This window comes from Neolamprologus brichardi, chromosome 2 (genome assembly GCF_056152115.1).
Source record: "Neolamprologus brichardi isolate AB-2024 chromosome 2, ASM5615211v1, whole genome shotgun sequence".
In the NCBI taxonomy this organism is placed as follows: Eukaryota; Metazoa; Chordata; class Actinopteri; order Cichliformes; family Cichlidae; genus Neolamprologus; species Neolamprologus brichardi.
This window is the reverse complement of record NC_142105.1, coordinates 3,796,967-3,820,000: the sequence shown is the minus strand read 5'-3', so window position 1 is coordinate 3,820,000 and position 23,034 is coordinate 3,796,967. Positions and strand designations below refer to the sequence as shown.

Here is a 23,034-nt window from a genome sequence, read left to right as displayed (position 1 = left end):
TAAGATATGCCCAGTATACTGCAGTATGTTTTTGTCACTTTCTGAAAGAGTCTTGGTTCATATTCTTTTCACATGATAACCAACTACATTGCAATGAACTGGGCAGCCATATCAGATGCTAATCTGAGGCTTGCTTCTTTGCACGCTGCACCCAGTATGTAGCATATACTGTCCCTGCATGATTACACATAATGTTGCTTTTATTACAGCTTTACTCTGCACACAGGCCCATTCCTCTGCAGCTTCACTCAAGCTCTCAGAGTTAATTTTCATCCATTTCCTGCCTTGCAGAGTAGCTCTTTCTTTGGAGCCATCTTCCAACTCAAAAAATTGAAATCTAACACTTTGATTATGCTTTTTAAGGAGTGTTAATAATTGCTGGGTAAAGAAAGCAACTGTCTCCAACCATCCACCGTTAATGCAGAGAGGTTTTTTTGTGTGGAGAGGAGTCACATTATGTGCAATGATCAGTGCCCGGGGGCCACATCAAACACAGTCTGAAAACCTTTCCTGAGGAGATAGAGGCAGGAAAATTTCACAAGTGGCTTTTCATTGGTTGATTGCACAGAGGCCAAGTTGTTATCTAAATCCTCAAAATTCTCAGGCAAAATAAGAAGTGCCTTGTGACCATTCAGGGTGTGCAAACTTACCCCTCAAAGAAATACCAAAGCAAAAATGTTTACAACCAATACTGTGCTGGATTATGGCTTAGGAAACCAAGTGGTTACAAAGTCAACCAGTGACATACAGTCTACACAAATACATTATACCAACATTGATTTGCATGGTTTTACTTGAAAAGACAGCTTAATATAATCCTGGACAAGTTTTATGCCCCAGCACCCCGCATTCAAATAACTTCAGAAACATATGATTTTAATAGTGAAGTATTATTAGGCTTAACGATGCTTTCTTAAAACACTCTTACATCACAGCATGCAAATTCTTTTCTCTTCCTTTGCTAAGATCACATGTATTCTAATAAGTCAGCGTCCTGAACAATAAGGTCTACTGTTCAAGGTTCAAGGTTCTTTATTTGTCACATGCATAGTTATACAAGTATAGAGGAAGAACATTATATATATATATATAGTATATACATTGGGTGAATGTGCAGTAGTAGCAGCAAGCAGGGGAATTCTGTACATTAATATGAATAGACATCTGACTATTTTACAGAATAGACAATATAAACATATTTAAAATTAAAGGAATTTGGAATGTACATTGTGCCTGGGTTCAGAGTGTCTGGAACAGAGTCCTGTCTCAGTCAATTATAGATGATGTGAGAGGGCGGGTGTGTGTGTTTAGGGCCCGGATGGCTTGGGGATAGAAGCTCTTGGGGAGAGCAGTCCTGCAGCAGCGTTCTGCTGTACGGATCACTCTCTGGAGAGCTTCTTGGTCCTTCACACAGCTGTTCCCAAACCACGATGTCATGTTCTGTGTGAGGATGCTCTCCACAGCGCCTGTATAGAAAATCCTGAGGATCTTTGGAGAGACCCTGAACTTCCTCAGTTGTCGTAGGTGGTACAGGCGCTGCCTAGCCTTTTTGGTCTGGACCTGAATGTGGGCAGCCCATGTCAGGTCTGAGGAGATGTGGACACCAAGATACTTTAAGGACTGCACCCTCTCCACTGGAGCTCCATTGATGATAATGGGCTTGTAGTCTCTGTGCTGACTCCTTCTGAAGTCCACCAGCAGCTCCTTGGTCTTGCCGACATTCAGCTGGAGGTGGTTGTCCTGGCACCATGATGCCAGATTCTTCACTTTGTCCATGTAGGCCGCCTCATCGTTGTTGGAGATGGCACCCAACACCACTGTGTCGTCAGCAAACTTCACAATGGTGTTGGAGCCGTGGGTGGCCACACAGTCTGAAGTGTAGCGGGAGTAGAGCAGTGGCGAGAGGACACACCCCTGAGGTGCTCCTGTGTTGATGGTGATGCTGTTAGAGATGCATCTACCCACCCTCACCACCTGAGTTCTGCCAGTGAGGAAGTCCAACACCCATGCACACAGACGACTGTTAAGTCCCAGATCCATCAGCTTTGTGAACAGTCTGCAGGGCACTAATGTGTTAAACGCTGAACTGTAATCAACAAACAGCATTCTCACATAGTTACCCTGTTTCTTGTCCACGTGGCTGAGGGTGGTGTGCAGGACGTGGGCGATGGCGTCCTCTGTGGATCTGTTGGATCGGTAGGCGAACTGCAGCGGATCTGTGGTGTCTGGGATGGAGGAGAATGTTCTTCAGCAGCCTCTCAAACACCTTCATTACTACCGAGGTCAGTGCAACTGGCCAGTAATCGTTCAGGGATGAGGGTTTGCTGTTCTTGGGCACAGGGATGATGGTGGATCTTTTGAAGCATGTGGGGACCACAGACTTCACCAGGGACTCATTGAAGATGTAAGTGAACACACCTGCTAGCTGGTCAGCACAGCAGCGCAGCAGACGGCCGGTGATGCCGTCTGGCCCCGCCGCTTTCCTTGTGTTCACCCTCCTCAATGCTGCTCGGACGTCATGCTCCGCGATGCTGGTCACCGTTCTCTCGCTGATGACGTCACTGTCCTCGGTAGTCAGGCGGTAGATAGCATTAGCCGCCTGGCTAACCTCGAAACGGGCGTAGAACTGATTCAGCTCGTTGGTGAATGCAGAGTCGGCGTTGATCGGTTGAGTGAATTATCCATGATTATATCAGCTTCTTATTGGCGCTCTGTGAATAATTAGTTGGTAAATAATTTGAAATCAAAGATAGATGGTGAGTGTCCACTCTTCTCAGCAGGGAGAGAGATAATTATGTGTAAACTGACTCATGATTCCTAGACTTAGTTTGCTTTCTACCATGTTTCTGTGGAATAAAAGACAAATGAATATGCAGAAGGACAGACAAATGTCATATCGACCATCTGAGATTTATGTCTGCTACACTCGGCTATAGTTCGGAGATACTACGTCTTAAACGACCGTGCCTACAACAATTATTATTGTCAATACATAGAACACTGAAAACTAAACAACTAAAATCAATTTATTTGTTTTGTTTTGTTTAGAAAGGAATAAATACAGACTTTGCCTCCTCAAATTTCAGCTTGTTCTAAATAAACAAGCTCAAATTCAAGGTAAATAGATTTGTTGCATTTGCTATCATATGACTTTAATTACATGTAAATGAACAGTTTTATCAGAAGGGTATTCACTGTACCCAGTAAAACCTCATTTTTCACTATGGCCATTTTCACTAACACATTGCACCAGAACAAACTTAGTTTTAGCATAAAAAAAATGCATTGCCAGTATGTACGAAGCACAAACTGACTCACTAATGTTTGCCACATGTAATTTTTGTCTTATTTTGCTTTACTTTTTGGCTTTGATAATGTGGCAGTTATTGCTGTATAGAGGAGGCAATTTGAGATTTGAGAGCATGTGCTAAAGAGCCAAACAAAGATGTAGAGATTTCCAAGTCATCTAATTGTAAATTTGCTTAGTGAACTCAGAGATGATCTGGAACCTCCAGCCTAAAGGACCCGTGCAATACCAGCGACAACAAAACTTCTTGCAATTCTTCATTTTTAGGTTTTGGTTTACCATCTGTGGAAGGAATTTTACAATCTTCTCAATAGGAAGAAGAATGGAGGGAACAAAACACCGACTTTGATACTTGTCCTAAAAATAATCTGAATTCTGGATGGGAATTCTGAATAGCATCCCGTTTTTCACTTAGAGTTTGGAAATTGTTTGTTAGTTTTAAGTTGCTGTTTATTGTTGTTTTCAAAGCATTAAATAGATTTATTACACTCAAACAGTAAAGTATTAAATAAATTAAACTTATGATTTCAGGACCATGGACAGCGTATCTGATCGACATTTTCATGAGATGTGTGTTTTCAGTGATGGAGCTACACAAATTCACCTGCATGCACTTTGTATGTGCACTATATGTGCGATATAGATCGCAGCATAGTACCATCTCTGAAGCTAAATGTTACTTTTTAAGGTTTAGATTTGTTGGTTATCACTATCACTTAATGGACTTTAAAACTCACTTTGTGCATGTTGTCTGTATGGATATGCTACAAGACAATGCTTAAAAAAAGGGTAAGCAAAATAAAATAGTTATAGTGAGACCATACCAAAGAAAAATAAACAGAAATTCTGCAGTTACCCATCAGTCAGCTGCCCAGGGAGCAATTGCAACACTCTCACCTTCAAATCCCGTTTTGATAAAACCTCTTGTAGGATTCACTTACCTGGACATCATGTCAAGAGTTCTGAGTTGCACTATTATTCTGACAAGACTAATAGCTTATATATCGTGCACAAGTGCAGCTGATGATGAGGAAATATAACGGATTTCTTATGACCAGAAAGCCTTTGAAGAAAGAATAAAATTCTAACTAACAGTGTAACTGTGTGGTTTGCCACTCTGATAAAGTCGGGCATCATTTCCACTCATCCCCTCACAAGTTTGCCTGAGGCTGTGTTGAAAATTAAAGAGGGAACATGGGGTGGAAGTGCCCCATATGTTTTTAGCGATTCATATGAAAATTATTCAGTGATGTGAACTCTATGCTTACCAGAAATAGGCTAAGAAAAGGTTTTCTCATGTATTTGTTATACTGGAAGAGCAAATGATGATTTAATAGCCAAGAAAAGTATAATAAGTTTGCTCTTCACATTGGGCCATTTGTGTATGTATGCTTGGGTTGATGGCATTGCTCATGTGACCTCAGCACCCCTGCGAAATGTCTGTTCATGGATTTATGCTGAGTCAGACACCATTAGCTGTTATCATCCCCCTCTCAGGATCCCACCCTGCACTAATGTGGGTCAAGGGCCACATTATAGAAAAGCCTTCCCCGTACAGACTTATCTCACAGTGCATTGCAGGATTTCTGCCATTGGACTGTCGGTGAATGTCATAGGAAGCTTCCAGAATATTGAGATAAAATGAAAATGCTTGAAAATCCAAGGTTGGGTTGGTTTTTTTTAAAAATCTGGTTTTATTGAAAGACCATTTTTGAACAAATTTGTCATGTGAGAGAGTGAAAATGTATCTTGTTAAACACACAATCACTCTAACATAGCTCAGAACACACAGCACACTAAATATATGTTGTTTGCAGTTAAATTATAAAGGAAATTGTAAGGAAAAGAAAAATAAACAGTGCACTCAGAAGTGAGTTCCACACAAAACATAACTGTGAATGAACAGATAGCTGGACTGTTATTTGTGGACGCTGCCCTGGGGCATCTGCCTAATTCTATGCGGCATTTGCTCCTATGCAGGACACACTTGAGTGGGTGCCACTGATGATGCACTTGATGCACTAGGGTACTCTCGTTCAGAAGTGTGCAGGTGACTAGGTCACATAACAGGCTCACTCAAATCCTGATTATGAACTGTTACAAAGAATTCCAATCATTATCCTGATTAGACACCCTCTTAGTAAACCATCAAATCATATTGTGCTGCAATTCATGTGAACAGCCAGAGTACATAAGCCAGCTATTATGTGGAAAGATTTGTGCACAACAAGAGTCTTCTGAGAGTCATTTTTGTCCACTGTAGCTAGAAATGATTGATTCACTAGTATGTTAAAATCATTATCGGCTTCGTTTACTATTGATTGTTCTATATTTTTAAGTGGTTTTAAGAGTTAGGATTAAAGGACAATCCTGCGTAAATTTAAAAAACTACAAAACATAGAAGTTACAGGTGTGTGTATTAGGAGAAGCCTTGTGTGTTCAGTTAATGTGGAGAGCCAGCTGTGAGCATCCTTGAATTTTATTTGTGATGATCAAGACAGTTTATTTCATCTGCTTCCTTACCTGCAACCCTTTCAGGGGTTTGTGTCCCCTCCCTGTCTCAACCTGGGGATCTTTCATGTGTTTAGCAAATATATTAATCTCCACAATATGGAGCCACTGAAGCCACTTTCAAAATCTTACTAATCTTACTAGTTACTTCTAAAACACTGATTGGGCTTTCAGATTGAGAAAAAATATACCTATGTTAGTATTTAGATTGAAAGAATAATCTTGATTAAATATACTGTTTATATATACAATTTTGTAGTGTTGTATTTTTCTAAAAATCATCTTGAAATAATGAGTGTTTTATTGCAAAAATATAGGAAAGAAATATGTAAATGAGTTACATTAGTTATTTATTTTTTAAAATTTACATCTTCCATTTTTTTCTAATTTAATTCAAAAAGATAAACTTGATATATTTGATATTAAAACTCATCCTACTGACTGAGGTATATTTTTTGTCATACCCCAGTAGGGATGGGTATCGTTTAGGTTTTATCCGATACCAGTACCAAACCGGTACTTTTGAAACGGTGCCGGTGCTTAAACGGTGCTCGAACCGGTGCTTAAAGAATGAAGAGCATAAACTTTGTCCAAAAACCTCTCATGTTAAGCTGTTTTTTGTAAAAAAACAGCCTATGTTAGCCTTTTCTGCAGCTATGGGGCATATATGGTATCACTCTTGGCTGGAAGCAGTGCTTAAACAATGGAAAAAACACAAACTTTGTCCAAAAACCTCTCATGTTTAACTGTTTTCCACTTTTTCTTTGGTCATTTTAGCCTTTTTGGCCAGGGTGAAGGGAGTATCTGCCATCAAACAAGAAGACAGCTGCATGTAACTACGACGGTGTTTGCTAGTTCACCTTACATGCATTAATGTAATAACGTGGTTAGCCTACTCAACGTAAATTACACACGAACAACATTAAGCTACTCACGCAGAGAAGAACGGCTGCTGCTGCCATCATCATCATCATCATTTCTGCTACACTGGCAGGGCTAGGGGCCAGGACTCTACTCTTCGGGTTTTTGGGGGATGTTGCTAACTCCGGGTCCGATAACAGGCACCACACCCACAGTAGATGTGCTCGGTGTGAGGTCTCGCAGCAAGCTATTAAATACGGCGCATTTCTCAGCTTTTAAAAAAACGCTGTGCGTCGCCAGGTGTTTCATCAGACTTGAGGTGTTACCTCCTTTGACAGTATCACAGTATCACCTTAAAGCACTTGTTGCAGCTGCTGAGTTTGCATCTTTTGCTGTGAAGTACAGCCAGACTTTTGACCGCTTCGCCTTGGGCGTTTTTAATCTGTAGTTCTGCTCTAAAAGAACGTACGTACCTGGACCCGCCTACTATGCTTGCAAAGGATTGGCTGGAATCCAAAGTGTGTGACATCTCAGGGAAATAAAGCACCGAAATGTGCGCTGCTTTTCGGTCTGGTTACTACCGTTTATGTCAGAACCAGTGCCATCATGGCACCGGATACCGGTACCCATCCCTATACCCCAGTCATACAACCATTATTAAAAATACAATTTGTTTCTAGTGATGTCACATTAGTGTTTTGCCTTTCTGCTTTAATTAGTGATTGTTTAAAATACAAATGTTTTGAGGTCCCAGGGGACTCCAGTTAAAAACATACAGAGAAAACCCCAACAATCATATGACCCCCTATGGCTAACTGTTGGCTACCTCCAACAAGGCAGTTTTGGGGCAGTTTGCACTTCTGTGTGAAGTGGCTGCATGAGAATAAACTGTTGCAAGTATAAGGCCATGGTTCTCAGTTATGAAAGGGGGGCATGTCCATTCCAGACCAGGGGTGAGTTGCTGGTCTAAGTGGAGGACTTTACCGGTCTCAGGGGATTTGTTCATGAGTGAGGGCAAGAGTGGAGCAGGAGATTGGTGGATGGATAGGTGCAGCACTTACAGTAATGTGGGCACTGTGCTGGTCTGCTGTGGTGAAATGAGCCAATCCTGAAGCTGTCGATCCAGGTTCTGACGCTGGCCGATTGTCATGAGCTCTGGTAGTGACTGAACAAATTAGATTGTAGATATAAGCAGAAACTAGCGTACTGTTTGTAACGTTTCTGGATTGTCTCTCCCTTAGCAAAATGGAAAGTATCTAACTGACTCGGAGTAGAACTGTTTCACCAAGTTCTTAAATCAACTTTTCTCAGCAGTCCTCTCAAGGCTGCAGTTATCTGTGTTGTGGCTGTTTGTATTAAACTAGACTTGAAAATAAATCTTTGAATCTTTGAAAATTTGAAAATTTGTTTTGTTACAGCAAAAGTGCAAAGTTATGTAGCAGAAATGAGAAAAACACTGGAATGCAATAAAATACAATAGAATAAAATAAAATACTATATACAATAGAATAAAATAGAATAGAATAATATATACAATATAATAAAATACAAATACAAATACTATATACAACTGAGTAGGAAAATACAAAAATACAACTTCGTCAGAAGTTGTATTTTATAGGACATATAGAAATATGTCCTATCACATAAATATTATATTACAGCAGCAGAAATATTTCAGCTATGTTAGTTGATTTCTTAGGTTTATATAATGCTTCTCTTTAGATAAGTATGTCATCATATTATCTTTGCACCATAATCTGTTAGAATAAGCCGGAGGAGAAATTCAGATTATTCCTGTCATCGTTTAAATTTAGCACAGCCCATGACACACCAAATGAGGCAGGAATGGTTTGCAATCCTTGCAACCTGTCACCCAGGCTGTTTGTTGCAAACACGGCATTAGTTCATGTATCTACTGTATGTGCTTTATGATATAGATAAGTACAGCTGTGTGTATGAATAACCGAAATATGTAAAGCCACCCAGTGATATAGTGCAAGTTGTGTTTTGTATTATTTTTTCTTGAGTGTCCATGTTTTAAACATGTTTTATTTGTAAATCAAAAAATATAAAAATATTCAACATGACAAATTAGTAAATTCTGCTCTTTTGGTGGAAATGCTTGTAATGATATTCATGATGTTCTTTGAATGTTACATGTGTTTCAGTTTCTCAATTTTTCCATGTTACACCTCCATGAACTTCATCATCTTTGAGTGGTTTCTTTTATTCTTTATTCTTTCTTTTTCTTCTTTCTGTCCTTTTAAAGATAGGGTGGATACTTTTTCTAAATGCTACTATTTCCGAATAACAATGTGTTTAAAAATATATATATATACACATGTCAAAAATAGATAAATCATTTACAATAAAAACATTCAGCTTTTTAAGAAACCTTTTCCGAAGTTCTTTGTTTCTATTGAAACAGTGGGTGATGTCAAAACAAAGCCTAGCACCCAATTGTTCACCCTGTACACATCCACAAGAATGCTAAGGAAGGCAAGAGATAGATATTTCGATGTGGTGAGCTACATTTATCAAATACTTTTATGTTCACCTTGTGTGGTTTTCTCCATAGTTAATTGTTATTTGTGAATATTCATTATTCATTCTTCAGGCACACAATGAAGTCTATCATGAGGAACCAGCTAATATATCGCTTTCTCTCCCTTTGTTCTTTCTTGTCTTGCAGAACCGTGACAGAATGGTCGAGTTTATGAGCAAAGTCATGCCGCACACGGTCATCTCATGCTGGCAGCCTTTCCTGGGATTGGCCCTCGTGGCTGTTTTTGTGGGCTCCACCCTGGGATGTCCCTCGCGATGCGAGTGTTCAGCACAAAGCAAGGCAGTTGTCTGTCACCGTAAGCGCATGCCCACCATCCCAGATGGCATCCCAACTGAAACAAGAATCCTGGACTTAAGTAAGAACAAGCTGACAATGATCAACCCCGATGACTTTTTTGCCTTCCCTGGGCTTGAGGAACTTGACCTCAGTGGAAATATTATCAGCTATGTTGAGCCCGGAGCATTCAATGGGTTGTTTAACATGCACTCGCTCAGCCTCAAAAGCAATCGAATCAAGCTCATTCCTCTGGGTGTCTTCACAGGCTTGGCCAATCTTACCCGACTGGATATAAGTGACAACAAGATTGTCATTCTCCTGGATTATATGTTCCAGGACTTGCACAATCTTAGGTTTTTGGAAGTGGGTGACAATGACCTGGTTTACATCTCTCACCGTGCATTCAGTGGACTTTTAAGCCTGGAGACACTAACCTTAGAAAGGTGCAACCTAACAGTTGTACCCACTGAGGCTCTTTCTCATCTGCACAACCTGGTCAGCCTGCATCTACGATACCTCAGCATTAGCACTTTACATCCATACTCATTCAAAAAGCTATTCCGATTGCGGCACTTAGAAATTGATAACTGGCCTTCACTAGACCATGTGCCAGCTAATACCCTGCATGGCCTCAACTTGACAACACTGTTTATAACCAACACCAACTTGTCCACCTTCCCTTACCTAGCCCTGAAGCATCTTCCCTATCTGACACATCTCAATCTGTCCTACAACCGCATCAGGCACATTGAAGCGGGCATGCTGATGGAACTGGTTCGGCTGCGAGAGCTGCATATTGTTGGAGCTCAGCTGACCACCATTGAACAGTATGCTTTCCAAGGTCTGCGGGGTCTCAGAGTTCTCAATATCTCACACAATCGACTGGATACATTGGAAAAGGGCGTTTTTCAGTCTCCTGAGGCTCTGGCGGTTCTTCTCATTGACAACAACCCCTTAGTGTGTGATTGCCGCCTCATGTGGATCCTGCAGAAGAGGCATTCCATCTTCTTTGGGGATTCGCAGCCAGAATGCAGCACACCCGAGGGCATTCGTGGACGCCCTTTTAAGGAGTTTAAGGAGACTCTCCTGTCTTATTATGTTACATGTACCAAACCGAAAATTCGTGAAAATAAAACACAAACAGTTACTGTAGATGAGGGTCAGCAGGCTATGTTGCGTTGCAGTGCTGATGGGACACCAAGGCCAATTGTGTCTTGGTTGTCCCCACATCGCCGAGTGCTAACAAACAGCCATAGTAGAGTAACCATCCATAAAAATGGTACACTAGAAATCAAGGCAGCAGAAGTCCAAGACAGTGGAGAGTACCTTTGCCTTGCCTCCAACACTGCTGGAAATGACACCTTGAAGACATCATTGGCGGTGAAAAGTTTAGGATCACTGTACGCCAACAGGACCCAGTACTACACAGATCCCAGCAATGCCACTGCCAATGGAACGACTGGTGTGACCCTCGGTTTTGACCTTAAGACTATTTTAGTGTCAACAGCTATGGGTTGTTTCACATTCCTGGGAGTGGTCTTGTTTTGTTTCCTGCTTCTTTTTGTTTGGAGCAGGGGAAAAGGAAAACACAAAAACAATATAGATGTTGAACATGTGCCACGATCAAAGTCTAACGGCACTAATGTTGACTCCGCAGAGGGACAAGCCGGTTCTCGTCGTTTTAACATGAAAATGATGTGACTTCTTTTATAGAACTAAGAGTCTGGATTGTGGAAAAGCCCAAAGTACAGTGTATTTTTTTGAAAACAGAATGACTGAATCTTCTCACTGCTACAGGACGAGTGGTAGTGAAAAGAAAACCTTGGGGCGTCACAAAATGATGAGCATTACCTTAAATCTGTGGATCTTGATATAGTTCTTGAATACTGTGTCTCAAATGAAAAAGATTTTAGAATGACTGTCACTGCTGGAAAAACCTCTCAGATGAGTTGCTCTCATGAAGACCTGGATGAAATAAGTGTCAGTTATCAACTTTTTGAAATTTATATGTCCCAGAATCATTCAGTTTTGGGATGGATCTACAGACTCAGTTGAACAATGTACATTACAAATTTGTATCTAAGCTATAACCTACTTTGTTTAGTCTTGCGCCATGCTTATTCACCAATCGATGAAACATCATTTCCTATGTTCTATATTTTTCATATGTGTACGTAATGCTTCATTATGTACATGTATGTACATAATCATTCAAAAGAATAGTTCATAGCAATATTCATGGGATGCACTTGCTAAAATTGCTATAACCCTGTTATACAAGTACATTCTTCAGGCTTTTGAAGTTTCCATTGATTCCAGAAGGGCTTCTATGGCTAAGTATTTGTCCTCTGCTCCCCAATTGAATAAATATTAATAAATATATATATCATTTATCAATAGAAGTACAAGAAAATGATTTTATTTATGAAAGTATTAAGAATTTTGCAAAATTCAGTCTTCAAAAACTTTTCAGGATAACAGCTGGATTGTCATAACATTGAGTTAGTATTGGTCAAGCAACCTACATGAACCACTTTTCTGTCTTATTTTGTCTATTTTTATTCCTTTAACTGTACCTTTGCTAGTTGGCAAACTACATGTGTCAGTTTTACTACAGTGACATTTGCATCATTTTCCCCAGTAGGAATTTTGGACTTTGTTGTGGTAGTTCTTCATTTTGTTGTTGAATCATTTAGATTGTGAAAACAAAAGTAAAAGTAAAAAACTATGTATGTGAAATAAAAAAAAATGTATTTGTACCAAAGTGTCTGACTAAATGCATAAAATATAATCATCTTCTACGCAGCCTCACTGATAGACTTCACATCAATGGTGTAATAATAAGTGTATCATTGCTAATTCCTTTTTTATTGTTGCAGTCGCTAAAACCTCACAGAAACATTCAAAACATTAACACTGAAAGTGAAGCCAACCATGGTTAAGAGATAAATACTTATATGAACAATATTTACTTGCAAAATGCCAAAATGCAATACTAGAAATATTTGATAATAAGGTACAGTGATCCAGAACTGCAGTGATCCACTCTAAATGTTCACAATAATAATTAAATTATGTCTGTTGAGGCCAACTCAATGAAGCTATTGTTCATATTTAGTTTCACTTTAACTATCATGGAGTTACAAGCTTATAACATTTTTAACTCCCGTTTCTTACAACAAATACATTTCTTATTTATATATAATTTTGTAATTCATTTTGTAAGAATTCATACATTTAACTGTGTTGTCACATTATCAGATCCACATTTTCAGTTGTTTTATTTTGACTGGCTGGTTGTAGTGTAAGCTTATCAAATAATGTATGATGAGAAATGTCAGTTCTGGAAATTGTTTGTGTTTTTATTGCCCTATTTGTGCAAATACAAATGTATACTGATACCTGTGAATTCATTCTTCAGATAGTGATGGTGTCATGTAAACTATGCCTTTGTTATTGTCACTTTAGATGAAAATATGTAATACAACTCAGGTTGTTCCATTATCCAACTCACACAATGTAAATTGAAGATGAAAACAGAAGCAGTTTGCCTGCAAAGTAAAACATGCCCCTTTTTTAAAAATGTCTTGGCTGCAGCAGGAAAATTTAAGATGAGCTGAAAAAAATAAACAAATTACCTAAATGTGGAACACCATTTATATATTGCTGTTGCTTTTGCACAGCCTCTGGGTGTGACTGTTACAGGGATATGAGGGTTATAATACTGGTATGTATAAGTAATAACTGTGTATGTTATTAAAAATGTAAGAACCATTGTCTTTTTACATATGCATGATGCCCGTTGGCATCATGTTGGATAATAGTGATTCCAGGCCAGCCAATCAACTCCTTGGGGTTGAGTGAAACTTCAGTCATAGAAAAAGTTTATTATTTCAAACATTTGACTAATTTAGTATCAGAGTAAAACAGATTGAAATGGTCTATAAATAATTTATTAATGTGTTGATGTAGTCAGGGCTATATAAAATCATAGCAAACTAAGTACAATTGTAAGTTGGATTGTGGAACAAGCTTTAGTGCACTGAATTGTATTACATGTCTTAATCCAAAGTGACAATAAGAAAGGCAAAGTTTAGAGAGCATCAGCATTTAAAGAGAAATTCACAGGTGTCATTATGTATGTGCCAAATAAGAAAATTAAAATAGGAAGTATCCCCAAAACTGGCATTTATATTATATAGCTTCAGCAGTTATACTTAATATACTGAACCTCACATTTATGGTGCATTTGTGTCTTTCGATGAAGACTAAAAGAAATAGCGACTTCCAAATTGGTTCCTCATCCATCAACTGCAGAGCAACCAAACTTAAAAAATTAATTCAGTTACTTTACTTCACCCTTCTTAACATGTTTTGGTCTAAAGTATATTTGTATGAGACATCAAGAGTGATTAATTTCTTCTTCCACACTTGTCTAAAGATAGAGTCTTTAGACTAAGTTTCTAAGCCTGTAGTCCTCTGGGCTGCTGACGAAATGAGGGCACCAAATGCTACAACTTGACCAAAAATACAAAAGAAACAAGGTTAACTTTGTTTTGTAGGTCAAATACCAAACGCACCTTTTATTTGATATCTTTTTTTTATACATTTAATGAAATGTCTAAAGAATACAGAAGATCCACACAATGCTCAGATTATAATCAGCAATTAGCTTAGTGTGCATGTGTGGATTGTGCTGAAATGACACAGAAAATTCCACCTAGGATCTTTGTGCTGTGAGGCAGCATGAAACTGTGTCACCGGGGTTTCATCCTTATTTTTTAAAAATAAGTACTGGTCTTAATTAATGGGCAGTATGTCACTATAGCAACTCAGATATGATTCAAACCAAAGATTTCTAAATACACAATTATAAGCCATGTAAAAAAATATAACAATTGCCAAATGTTTAAAATACATTTCTGTGGATATGTCCACAATAATTTGGTGTTTTGGTGATCAATTTATATTAACTGAATGCATTTAAACTGGACTAAAGCATTTGAATTGCATATGAAAAGCTATTAGCACTTTGTCGCTGTTTGTACCCCTCTTATCAGTTATTGACTGATCTGACCACTCTTATTTTCAGACTAATTACTGAGGATAATTTTTTCAGAACAGATGAGAGTCTCAGCCTAATTTGACTAATGCAGTTCTTGGCTCAGAAAATGAAAGACTGACATATTACCATAATTCTAAATCAATCAAATACATTACTTACCTTGGCCATTAAAACTGTGATGACATACAGGTTCCAAAAGCTCGGAGACACTTCAAAAGTTTTAATTTTATCAAGTATCACTAAAATATGTAGATATCTCTTCTTTCTTTACAACTCTTTTTGTTTTTTTATAAAGAAACAAACATTGTTTCTAATGTCACATCAAAGAAGATCAAAATACATGTTTGATGTAATTTACTAACAAAGGCATTAAGTCAGAACACCCCCACCCCCCACTGACTTTCTTCCAAGATTACAATGATACTGAACATTAGCAAGTTATCATTATTATTATATCTTTATTAATAAGACCAGAAAACACTCTTTCATCCCCATAGCTTGCATGAAATGCTCTGCCCTGGTTTTAATACATCCAATGTGCAACAGACGAAAACTCTATTAGTGCTGTAGGTACTTAGTCGAACGACGAGTACTGTAAAAAAGAAAACTATAAAGGGAAAGAGGTGGGGTGCACCCTGTACAGGTCATCAGTCCATTACAGGGCTCCTGTTGATAATGCTGCATCCAAAATCAGGTCTGGAAACTAGAGACATTTGTTTTGTTTGTTTTAATATAAGAATGCATATTCTGCAACTGTAGGAACAAGCCCTGAAGCTATGCTACAAATGCAGACACTATAGTTTACTAGTGCTATAGAAGCTGTCTCATGAAAACTTCATCAATCATCATATGGTACTTCTAAATAACTATATATGTAAATTAAGGCCTGCACATACACACACACATTTCTCTGTGTCTAAGGCTACGTTCACCCTGCAGGCGAAAGTGCATCAAATACGACTTTTTTGACCCTGTGCGACTCATATCCGATCATGATGTGACAGTGTGAACGGCACAAATTCGATATTTTCAAATCCGATCTGGGTCACTTTCGTATGTGGTACTGAATCCGATACATATCCGATGTTTTAGAAAGCGACTGCTGTTTGATGGTCATGTCGCATTAAAGCCGTCTTTTACGTCACTGACACAAGACAGACGCCAATTATCAGCACCGGAGAAGACATCGTGAACGCTTTCTGGCCATCCAGGGAAACTGTTGGGAAGACAACGTTGGAGAAACGTGAACATTTTATTTGTACTGTATAATCTGCAGATTCTGACAGAAATCTGCAACTATCCTTTGAAGCACCGCTCCTCTAAAACAGCAATAAGGATCATTATTAGGCCACATGTAAATAACAAAATAACTTAAAGCAAAATTGGGAAACCAAGTCCAAAACAAGTCTTTATATTAAGGGCCATCAGTCAAACTATACTGTTTGGTCTGGGTCTAAACAGAGCGCGTTGAGTGTGACGTCTTCTTTTTGCCGCTTTGAGCGTTCACACTAGAGCGCGTTTGCTGTCACATTTTATCTGTAGTGTGAACGAGCAGACAAAAAAATCGGATTTGATCAAAAAAATCTGAATTGAGCATTAAGACCTGCAGTGTGAACGTAGCCTTAATCTCATGAATCTGAAACACCAGCTAAGAATGAATTAATCAATGTTTTTTTCATGAAACAGTTGTATTGATGGATGAGGAAAGCTTATCTTTCTAGTCTCTATAAATACACATATCTGCAAAACAAACAGTCCCAGGAATAGAAAAAAATGGGGGGAATCATCATATGCTTGCAGAAATCTCTGTGGTTTTTAAATTACATACCACATTTTTGATACGTTACCAGACTCCACAGCCCACAGAATGCAATGCAAACAACTGAAGTAAGAAAAAGACAGCGTAGAAAGCGAAAGCTGTGTGGTTTTGGTTTCACAAGAGAGTGGAGCTGGTTGTAGCTGGAGCCTTGGCTGTGTGTGCTTTCATTAGGCTCCCCGGTGGCAGGCTGGTCTGCCAAATGAGCTCCCATGTGAGCCGACTCCAGTTCCAACCTGACGTCCAAGAATTGTGGCTGGCTGCAGAATAGGAAGGCATGCGTTTGCTGCTATGCATCTTCTACAAACATTCAAGCATTCACTAATATGAAATAAATGTGCGTACCTAATGAAAGACAGCACTCGGTGCTTAAATTCTTTGGCATGTGGAATAAAAGCATGCACACACAGTGCCTCCTCTTCATTGTGCCATTGTTGATCTGCTAGCGAAACAGCTTTTTTGTGTTTTCTCTCAAGACAAAGGTAGATTCAAGGGACCGAAAAAGTAGAAGAGTTATTCCCTTCTTTTTAAACAAATCTTTGTCACATTGCAAGACAGCAGTGAAAAACGTCTCCGGGATAAAGGACCAAAAAAAAACAAACATTATTAGCAAAAAAAACCTTCACAATTTACACCCAATGTTTGCCTGTAAGCCAGCAGTCGATATTTCTTTGTTAGCGTGTTGCTGCATTCTGTAATTATGTTTTTGCCCTTTCTGGGAAACACAGTCATGAAAAAAGAAATGAGAGGAGGAAAATTGAATTCTTTGCCTATGTAATTGTTTAATGATGAATGGACTCATAAATTGAGGCAAAGAGACAAAGTTTTACACTGCTCCCCACCAGAAGTAACAGCAATATTTCCTCTGGTGGAACAGAATAATTGTTTATACAGTTGAAATAGCACCATTGTCCACAAGTATGAATTTTAAATGAAGCATTTTATTATTTGAAGTAGATTTTGATGATTTATTAACCAACATAAATATCCAAAAGTCATGGCTAAATTATAGAGCAGAAGAGATGAGATCATGTTTAGAGGTATGGGCAGGCATCGTTATCTCATTGTGAATCCAAGTGTGATGTAAACTCAATCATGGTTCAGCCTTTAAGATAAGTTTATAATCTGCACTCATGACTAAATGTCATGTTAAGTTTTTAAATCTACTTTTTAAAGTGCACTACTTGTATATATTACAGTTTTTCTTCTTATGGTGCAGCTTCTCCAGATGAGAGGCATATCATTTTTTAAATACCTCAAAAATGATTTAATTAGAACATGGATTCAGACAGATACTCTCTGTGGAAACAAGGCAATTAACAAAAGGCTTTTAACAGACTTTTTTCCATCTTTCATGATATCATAAATGAAAAACATAAAATACAAAAAATACAGGATTAGCAAAGGTGGCATATTAATTGATTTAATTAATTAAACAACTAAGTAACTAACTAATATATTAGTGTTAGCACATTAGTAATAGATCAGGTGAGTTGTCACTGCTACAGTATATACACCAATTGACCACAAGTAATTGTTTAATTTGGCAGATCTGAACCTTTGGCGCACAGAAATGAAACTTCTGGTGGAGACCTTGTGCTGTTGGGCTTGTTCTGGCACATTGAGCAGAAGCTTGATTGAGTTAAGATCTGAGCGATTTGAGTTAACATATTATTTTGGTTGGACTTTACGTATTTACTATTTAATTGTCCAATCTCTTGGAACTGTTAATGATACCTAATTTGGTGCAAACAAAAAACAAAAAAAAAGACATTAGTAAGCAACAGTTTTCATGACACATTCCTTATTAAATACAGAAATAAAAGCTGAATGGCCAGACTTTGTTCAAAGTACCAAGAAGTTAGCTCGGATAATTGGATAACTATTCTTTCAACTTGTAGCTCCCAGAAGATTTTCTTTTTTTGCATGGCTGACATTTTAGTTCTTTAGTTCAACATCCTATCTGTCTAAACAACAGAGAGTGAACAGAAATAAATGTTGGAGAATGTGGTGATTCAAGACCAAAATATTCTCAACTAGCTGCTGATTGTTGTTGCTACACTACTTCATTGTCTAGTTAACTTATCTTCTTCTTGGCCCTTCATGTAGAAAATTGTATGCTCTGTGCTAACCTAAGCTGCTAGGTTCACAGGGTGGCCCAAAATTTTAGTTGCACTGGCTGCTGCACTCTAGCTGTACCATCATTATATGCAAACATTGGCGACTTTTTGCATGACCAATAGAAATGGAGACTGAAAGGGAGCAGGTGCACATGGTACACATAAAGACCACCGAAGTTCAGTCTAACAGTATCGGCTAGTGTTCTCCAGATGGCAAACTTGTACTGCACTCTGCTTTGTTCAGTGCAGTGGCAGACTTGACTTTTGGTGGTGCCGTTGTCACATTGAAAGGAACTAAAATAACTAAAAATGTCTCAGTCTCTTTTCATAAACACTGATATCACTGAGCCAAAAGGCTCCAGACCTGAACCCAAAACACCAACTTTGGTATGTGGTTGAGTGGGAAATTTGGGTTGTGAGTGTAAAACTGACAAATCCAGGTGTGGTGTGAATAAGGCACAGCAGGACCACAGATCTGTGTTTTGAGCCATCTTTATTCATTCTACAGGGTGGGCCATTTATATGGATACACTGTAATAACATGGGAATGGTTGGTGATATTAACCCCTGTTTGTGGCACATTAGTATATGTGAGGGGGCCTCTAGATGGGTGGTGACCATGGTGGCCATTTAGAAGTCGGCCATCTTGGATACAACTTTAGTTTTTTCAATGGGAAGAGGGTCATGTGACACATCAAACATATTGGTAATGTCACAAGAAAAACAATGGTGTGCTTGGTTTCAACGTAACTTTATTCTTTCATGAGTTATTTACAAATTTCTGACCACTTATAAAATGTGTTCAATGTGCGGCCCATTGTGTTGGATTGTCAATGCAACCCTCTTCTCCCACTCTTCACACACTGATAGCAACACCGCAGGAGAAATGCCAGCACAGGCATCCAGTATCCGTAGTTTCAGGTGCTGCACATCTCGTATCTTCACACCATAGACAATTGCCTTCAGATGACCCCAAAGATAAAGGTCTAAGGGGGTCAGATCGGGAGACCTTGGGGGCCATTCAACTGGCCCACGACGACCAATCCACTTTCCAGCAAACTGTTCATCTAGGAATGCTCGGACCTGGCACCCATAATGTGGTGGTGCACCATCTTGCTGGAAAAACTCAGGGAACGTGCCAGCTTCAGTGCACAAAGAGGGAAACACATCATCATGTAGCAATTTCAAATATCCAGTGGTCTTGAGGTTTCCATTGATGAAGAATGGACCCACTTTCGTTGTACGCCATATACCACAGCAAACCATCACATCAAGGCAGTATTCTGAGTAAAGAGAAACCTAAATGGTATAAAATGCAGCACTTTTCAGTTTTCCTGAGAACATATTGGCTGAACATATATGTCAAATATAACCAGAAAAAGAAAATCACTACAATGACAAAGTCCTTCCATTTCTTGGCTCATTTTTTTTTTTTTTTTTGTGCATAAAAGATACATTCAAAGATACATTGAAACTCTTCTGTTCTCTGTCATATACTGGAGACTGTCCATTCAAGTTATGCAAGTTTGGCCTCATTGGGTTTGTCACACTCATGTTGGCCACCCTTGCAGAATTTACCAGCAATTTACGACAAAGCTCAAAGTTAAACTGATCTCTAAGACATCACAACAGCAGTTTGGTTTCTTTAAAAGAAATTCTGTTCTGCCTATTCTATACATAAATCATCAATAGCCCCTCTTAGCAGTCTTTTCCCTTCCCACACACTACATGGTCTCAGTGATCCAGTGGAATCTGCTTACCCTTCCCACTTCACTTATCCCTTACTTTCAATAGATGCCTTGGGATGTTTTACATCCCTACTTACCGCTTTGTAACTTGGCTACAAAAGTGGATTCTGGTATTGCAGTATTATTAGTAAACCATTACGCCTCCCTGAGTATCATTCGTAGTGGAACCCATTGCAATGTATTGTGTCAGGAAACCTACTTACAATAACCTCTCCTTTCTCTATTTTTGTCCTATTAGTCACCTTTTCACATATAAAACATTTTTGAATGTAGGAATGTGAAGAGAATTTACATTTTAACTGTGGATACAATGATTAAAACTAAATTACATTCTAACAGACACTTTTGTTTAATGCATTTTGCAGTGATGGGAACAAAAGATGGATTTTTTGTCAGTTTTTGAAAGAAAATAAGATGTTAGTAACTGTTGGCATGATGTGTGGGAGGATTTCTAGCCCACAGTAAAAGATTGGCAGGGACAGTGTGTTCTGTGGAATGTTTTTAGTTCATTCACCCATCACCCATAGAGCAGAGATAACCTTGACTGAGATGAGCAACCAAAAGGTCTTCTGAGTGACAGTACATTGGTTTATAGGGTATGACCATAGCTTGGAGATCTGACGTTTTGAACCAGAAGCAAAATGCAGCAGGAAGCTAGTGGAGTGAAAACTTGTAGAAATTAATGGAGAATGTTAAGGTTGAAAACCCCAGCATTCTTGACTAGAAGAGACAAACATGTCAGAAACAAACATGTATGGATGACAGCTAGATTAGCAACAAAGCTACTTCATTAAAGTGGAAGAGGTGAATTCCATGAATGTAGAATGAAAAGATTGTAGGCTCACATCCAGGTTCTTTAATGTCTAAATCAAAGAAGCACAGACATTTCTCATAGCAAGCAAATCTGTAAGCACTGCGTAAGCTCCAGATTCAAATACTCACAAAACATTGTCATTCATAAGGTGCAAATATTGCTTAGAAGGTTACTTGAAAGGGCTGGGAATATGATTGTTTCTGCAAATATGATTGTGTTTCAAAATCAGAAAGAGAAAGAAAGAAATTAATATTTTATGTTGTTGATCCCAGCTTGTATCTGGCAGCCTTGGTCACCATCCTAATTCACCAATCGATCTGTTTTTCCTTTGTGGCTCAACTTACTCCGGCCAGATATGTGCACTATTAGCACCTAATTCATGTCTCTATTGTATCACTTGCATTATCATTTTTCATTCAGAAATGTATCTAAACCCACTTCTGAAAAAAATTGGGACATTGTATCAACTGAAGATAAATACAGAATTCAATGATTTTCAGATCTCATAACCCCATATTTGAATTATATAAGACATAGAAAACAAAAGAATTGTGAGACATTTCATTTATTTATTTATTTATTTATTAAATGAAAAAAACAACACATCTCAAAAAAGTCTGGATTGGACAACAACAGGCTGGAAAAGTACAAGGTGTGATGGTAAGAAATAGCTGGAAGAAAATTTGGCAGCTTATTAAATTAATTAGCAACAAGTAAGATGACTGGGTACAAGTGCCTTTGTGTGTGTGTGTGTGTGTGTGTGTGTGTGTGTGTGTGTGTGTGTGTGTGTGTGTGTGTGTGTGTGTGTACATGTTTAGACATCTTTATGAGGACAGAAAATCTGCATGCCATTATACTTGTGGCTACGGGTTAGGTTTAGGCATTCATTTTTGAATGCCTAAACCTAAGCAGCTAGGGAAAGCATTATGTCAATTAGATGTCCTCACTAAGATATGAAAACACGTATTTGTGTGTGTGAGAGAGAAACAGAGAGAGAGAGAGAGAGAGAGAGAAAAAGAGAGAGAGAGAGAGAGAAAGAGAGAGAAAGAGAGAGAGAGAGAGAGAGAGACCAGAGTGCACTGTGCCATCCACTAATGCAGTTCTATCATTCAAAGAGCCATATGCCATATGTGATCATGATCCAGAAATGCTGCCATCTTCTCTGGGAGAAAGCTCAATTAAAATGGACTGAGACAAAGTGGAGAACTGTTCTGTGGTCAGTGTTTTGGGAAAACATGAACCCAAAATCCTCTGGACTACAGAGGTGCAGGACCATCCAGCATGTTTAAAAGACTGCATGATGTTACAAAGAAGCATTAGTGCCTATGGAATCAGCACCCTGCACATCTGTTAAGTCACCATTACTGCTGAAAGGTATATATTGCTTTATATACCTTTATCTATATCTATATATATCTATGTATATAGATATATAGATAGATAGATAGCTCTTCTCTGAGCCCTTGGTATTTCTCCAGCTTCTCGTGTTCCTTCTTCCTGATGTTGCTGTCATTTGGAACCGCTACATCGATCACTACAGCCGTCTTCTCATGTTTGTCTACCACCACTATGTCCGGTTGGTTAGCCACCACCATTTTGTCCGTCTGTATCTGGAAGTCCCACAGGATCTTAGCTCGGTCATTCTCCATCACCCTTGGGGGCATTTCCCATTTTGACCTCGGGACTTCCAGGTCACACTCGGCACAGATGTTCCTGTGCACTATGCCGGCCACTTGGTTATGGCGTTCCATGTATGCCTTGCCTGCTAGCATCTTGCACCCTGCTGTTATGTGCTGGATTGTCTCATCTTTACACAGCCTGCACCTGGGGTCTTGCCTGGTGTGATAGACCCCAGCCTCAATGGATCTTGTGCTTAGTGCTTGTTCTTGTGCTGCCATGATTAGTGCCTCTGTGCTGTCTTTCAGTCCAGTTTTGTCCAGCCACTGG

At 38.8% G+C, this 23,034-nt stretch overlaps 1 protein-coding gene across 3 annotated transcripts in view; it reads left to right on the top strand.

Moving 5' to 3' along the window:
* The window catches only part of lingo2 (leucine rich repeat and Ig domain containing 2), a 222,076-nt gene extending 209,752 nt beyond the window's left edge, over positions 1–12,324 (top strand). For all 3 annotated transcript variants that reach the window (XM_006804545.2, XM_006804544.2, XM_035913757.2), the window contains exon 5: positions 9,375–12,324. In XM_006804545.2, the coding sequence (XP_006804608.1) occupies positions 9,387–11,225 (1,839 nt within the window). In that variant the 5' untranslated portion in view covers positions 9,375–9,386 and the 3' untranslated portion in view covers positions 11,226–12,324. The remainder of the gene's footprint in view (positions 1–9,374) is intronic.
* Positions 12,325–23,034: the final 10,710 nt, after the last annotated feature.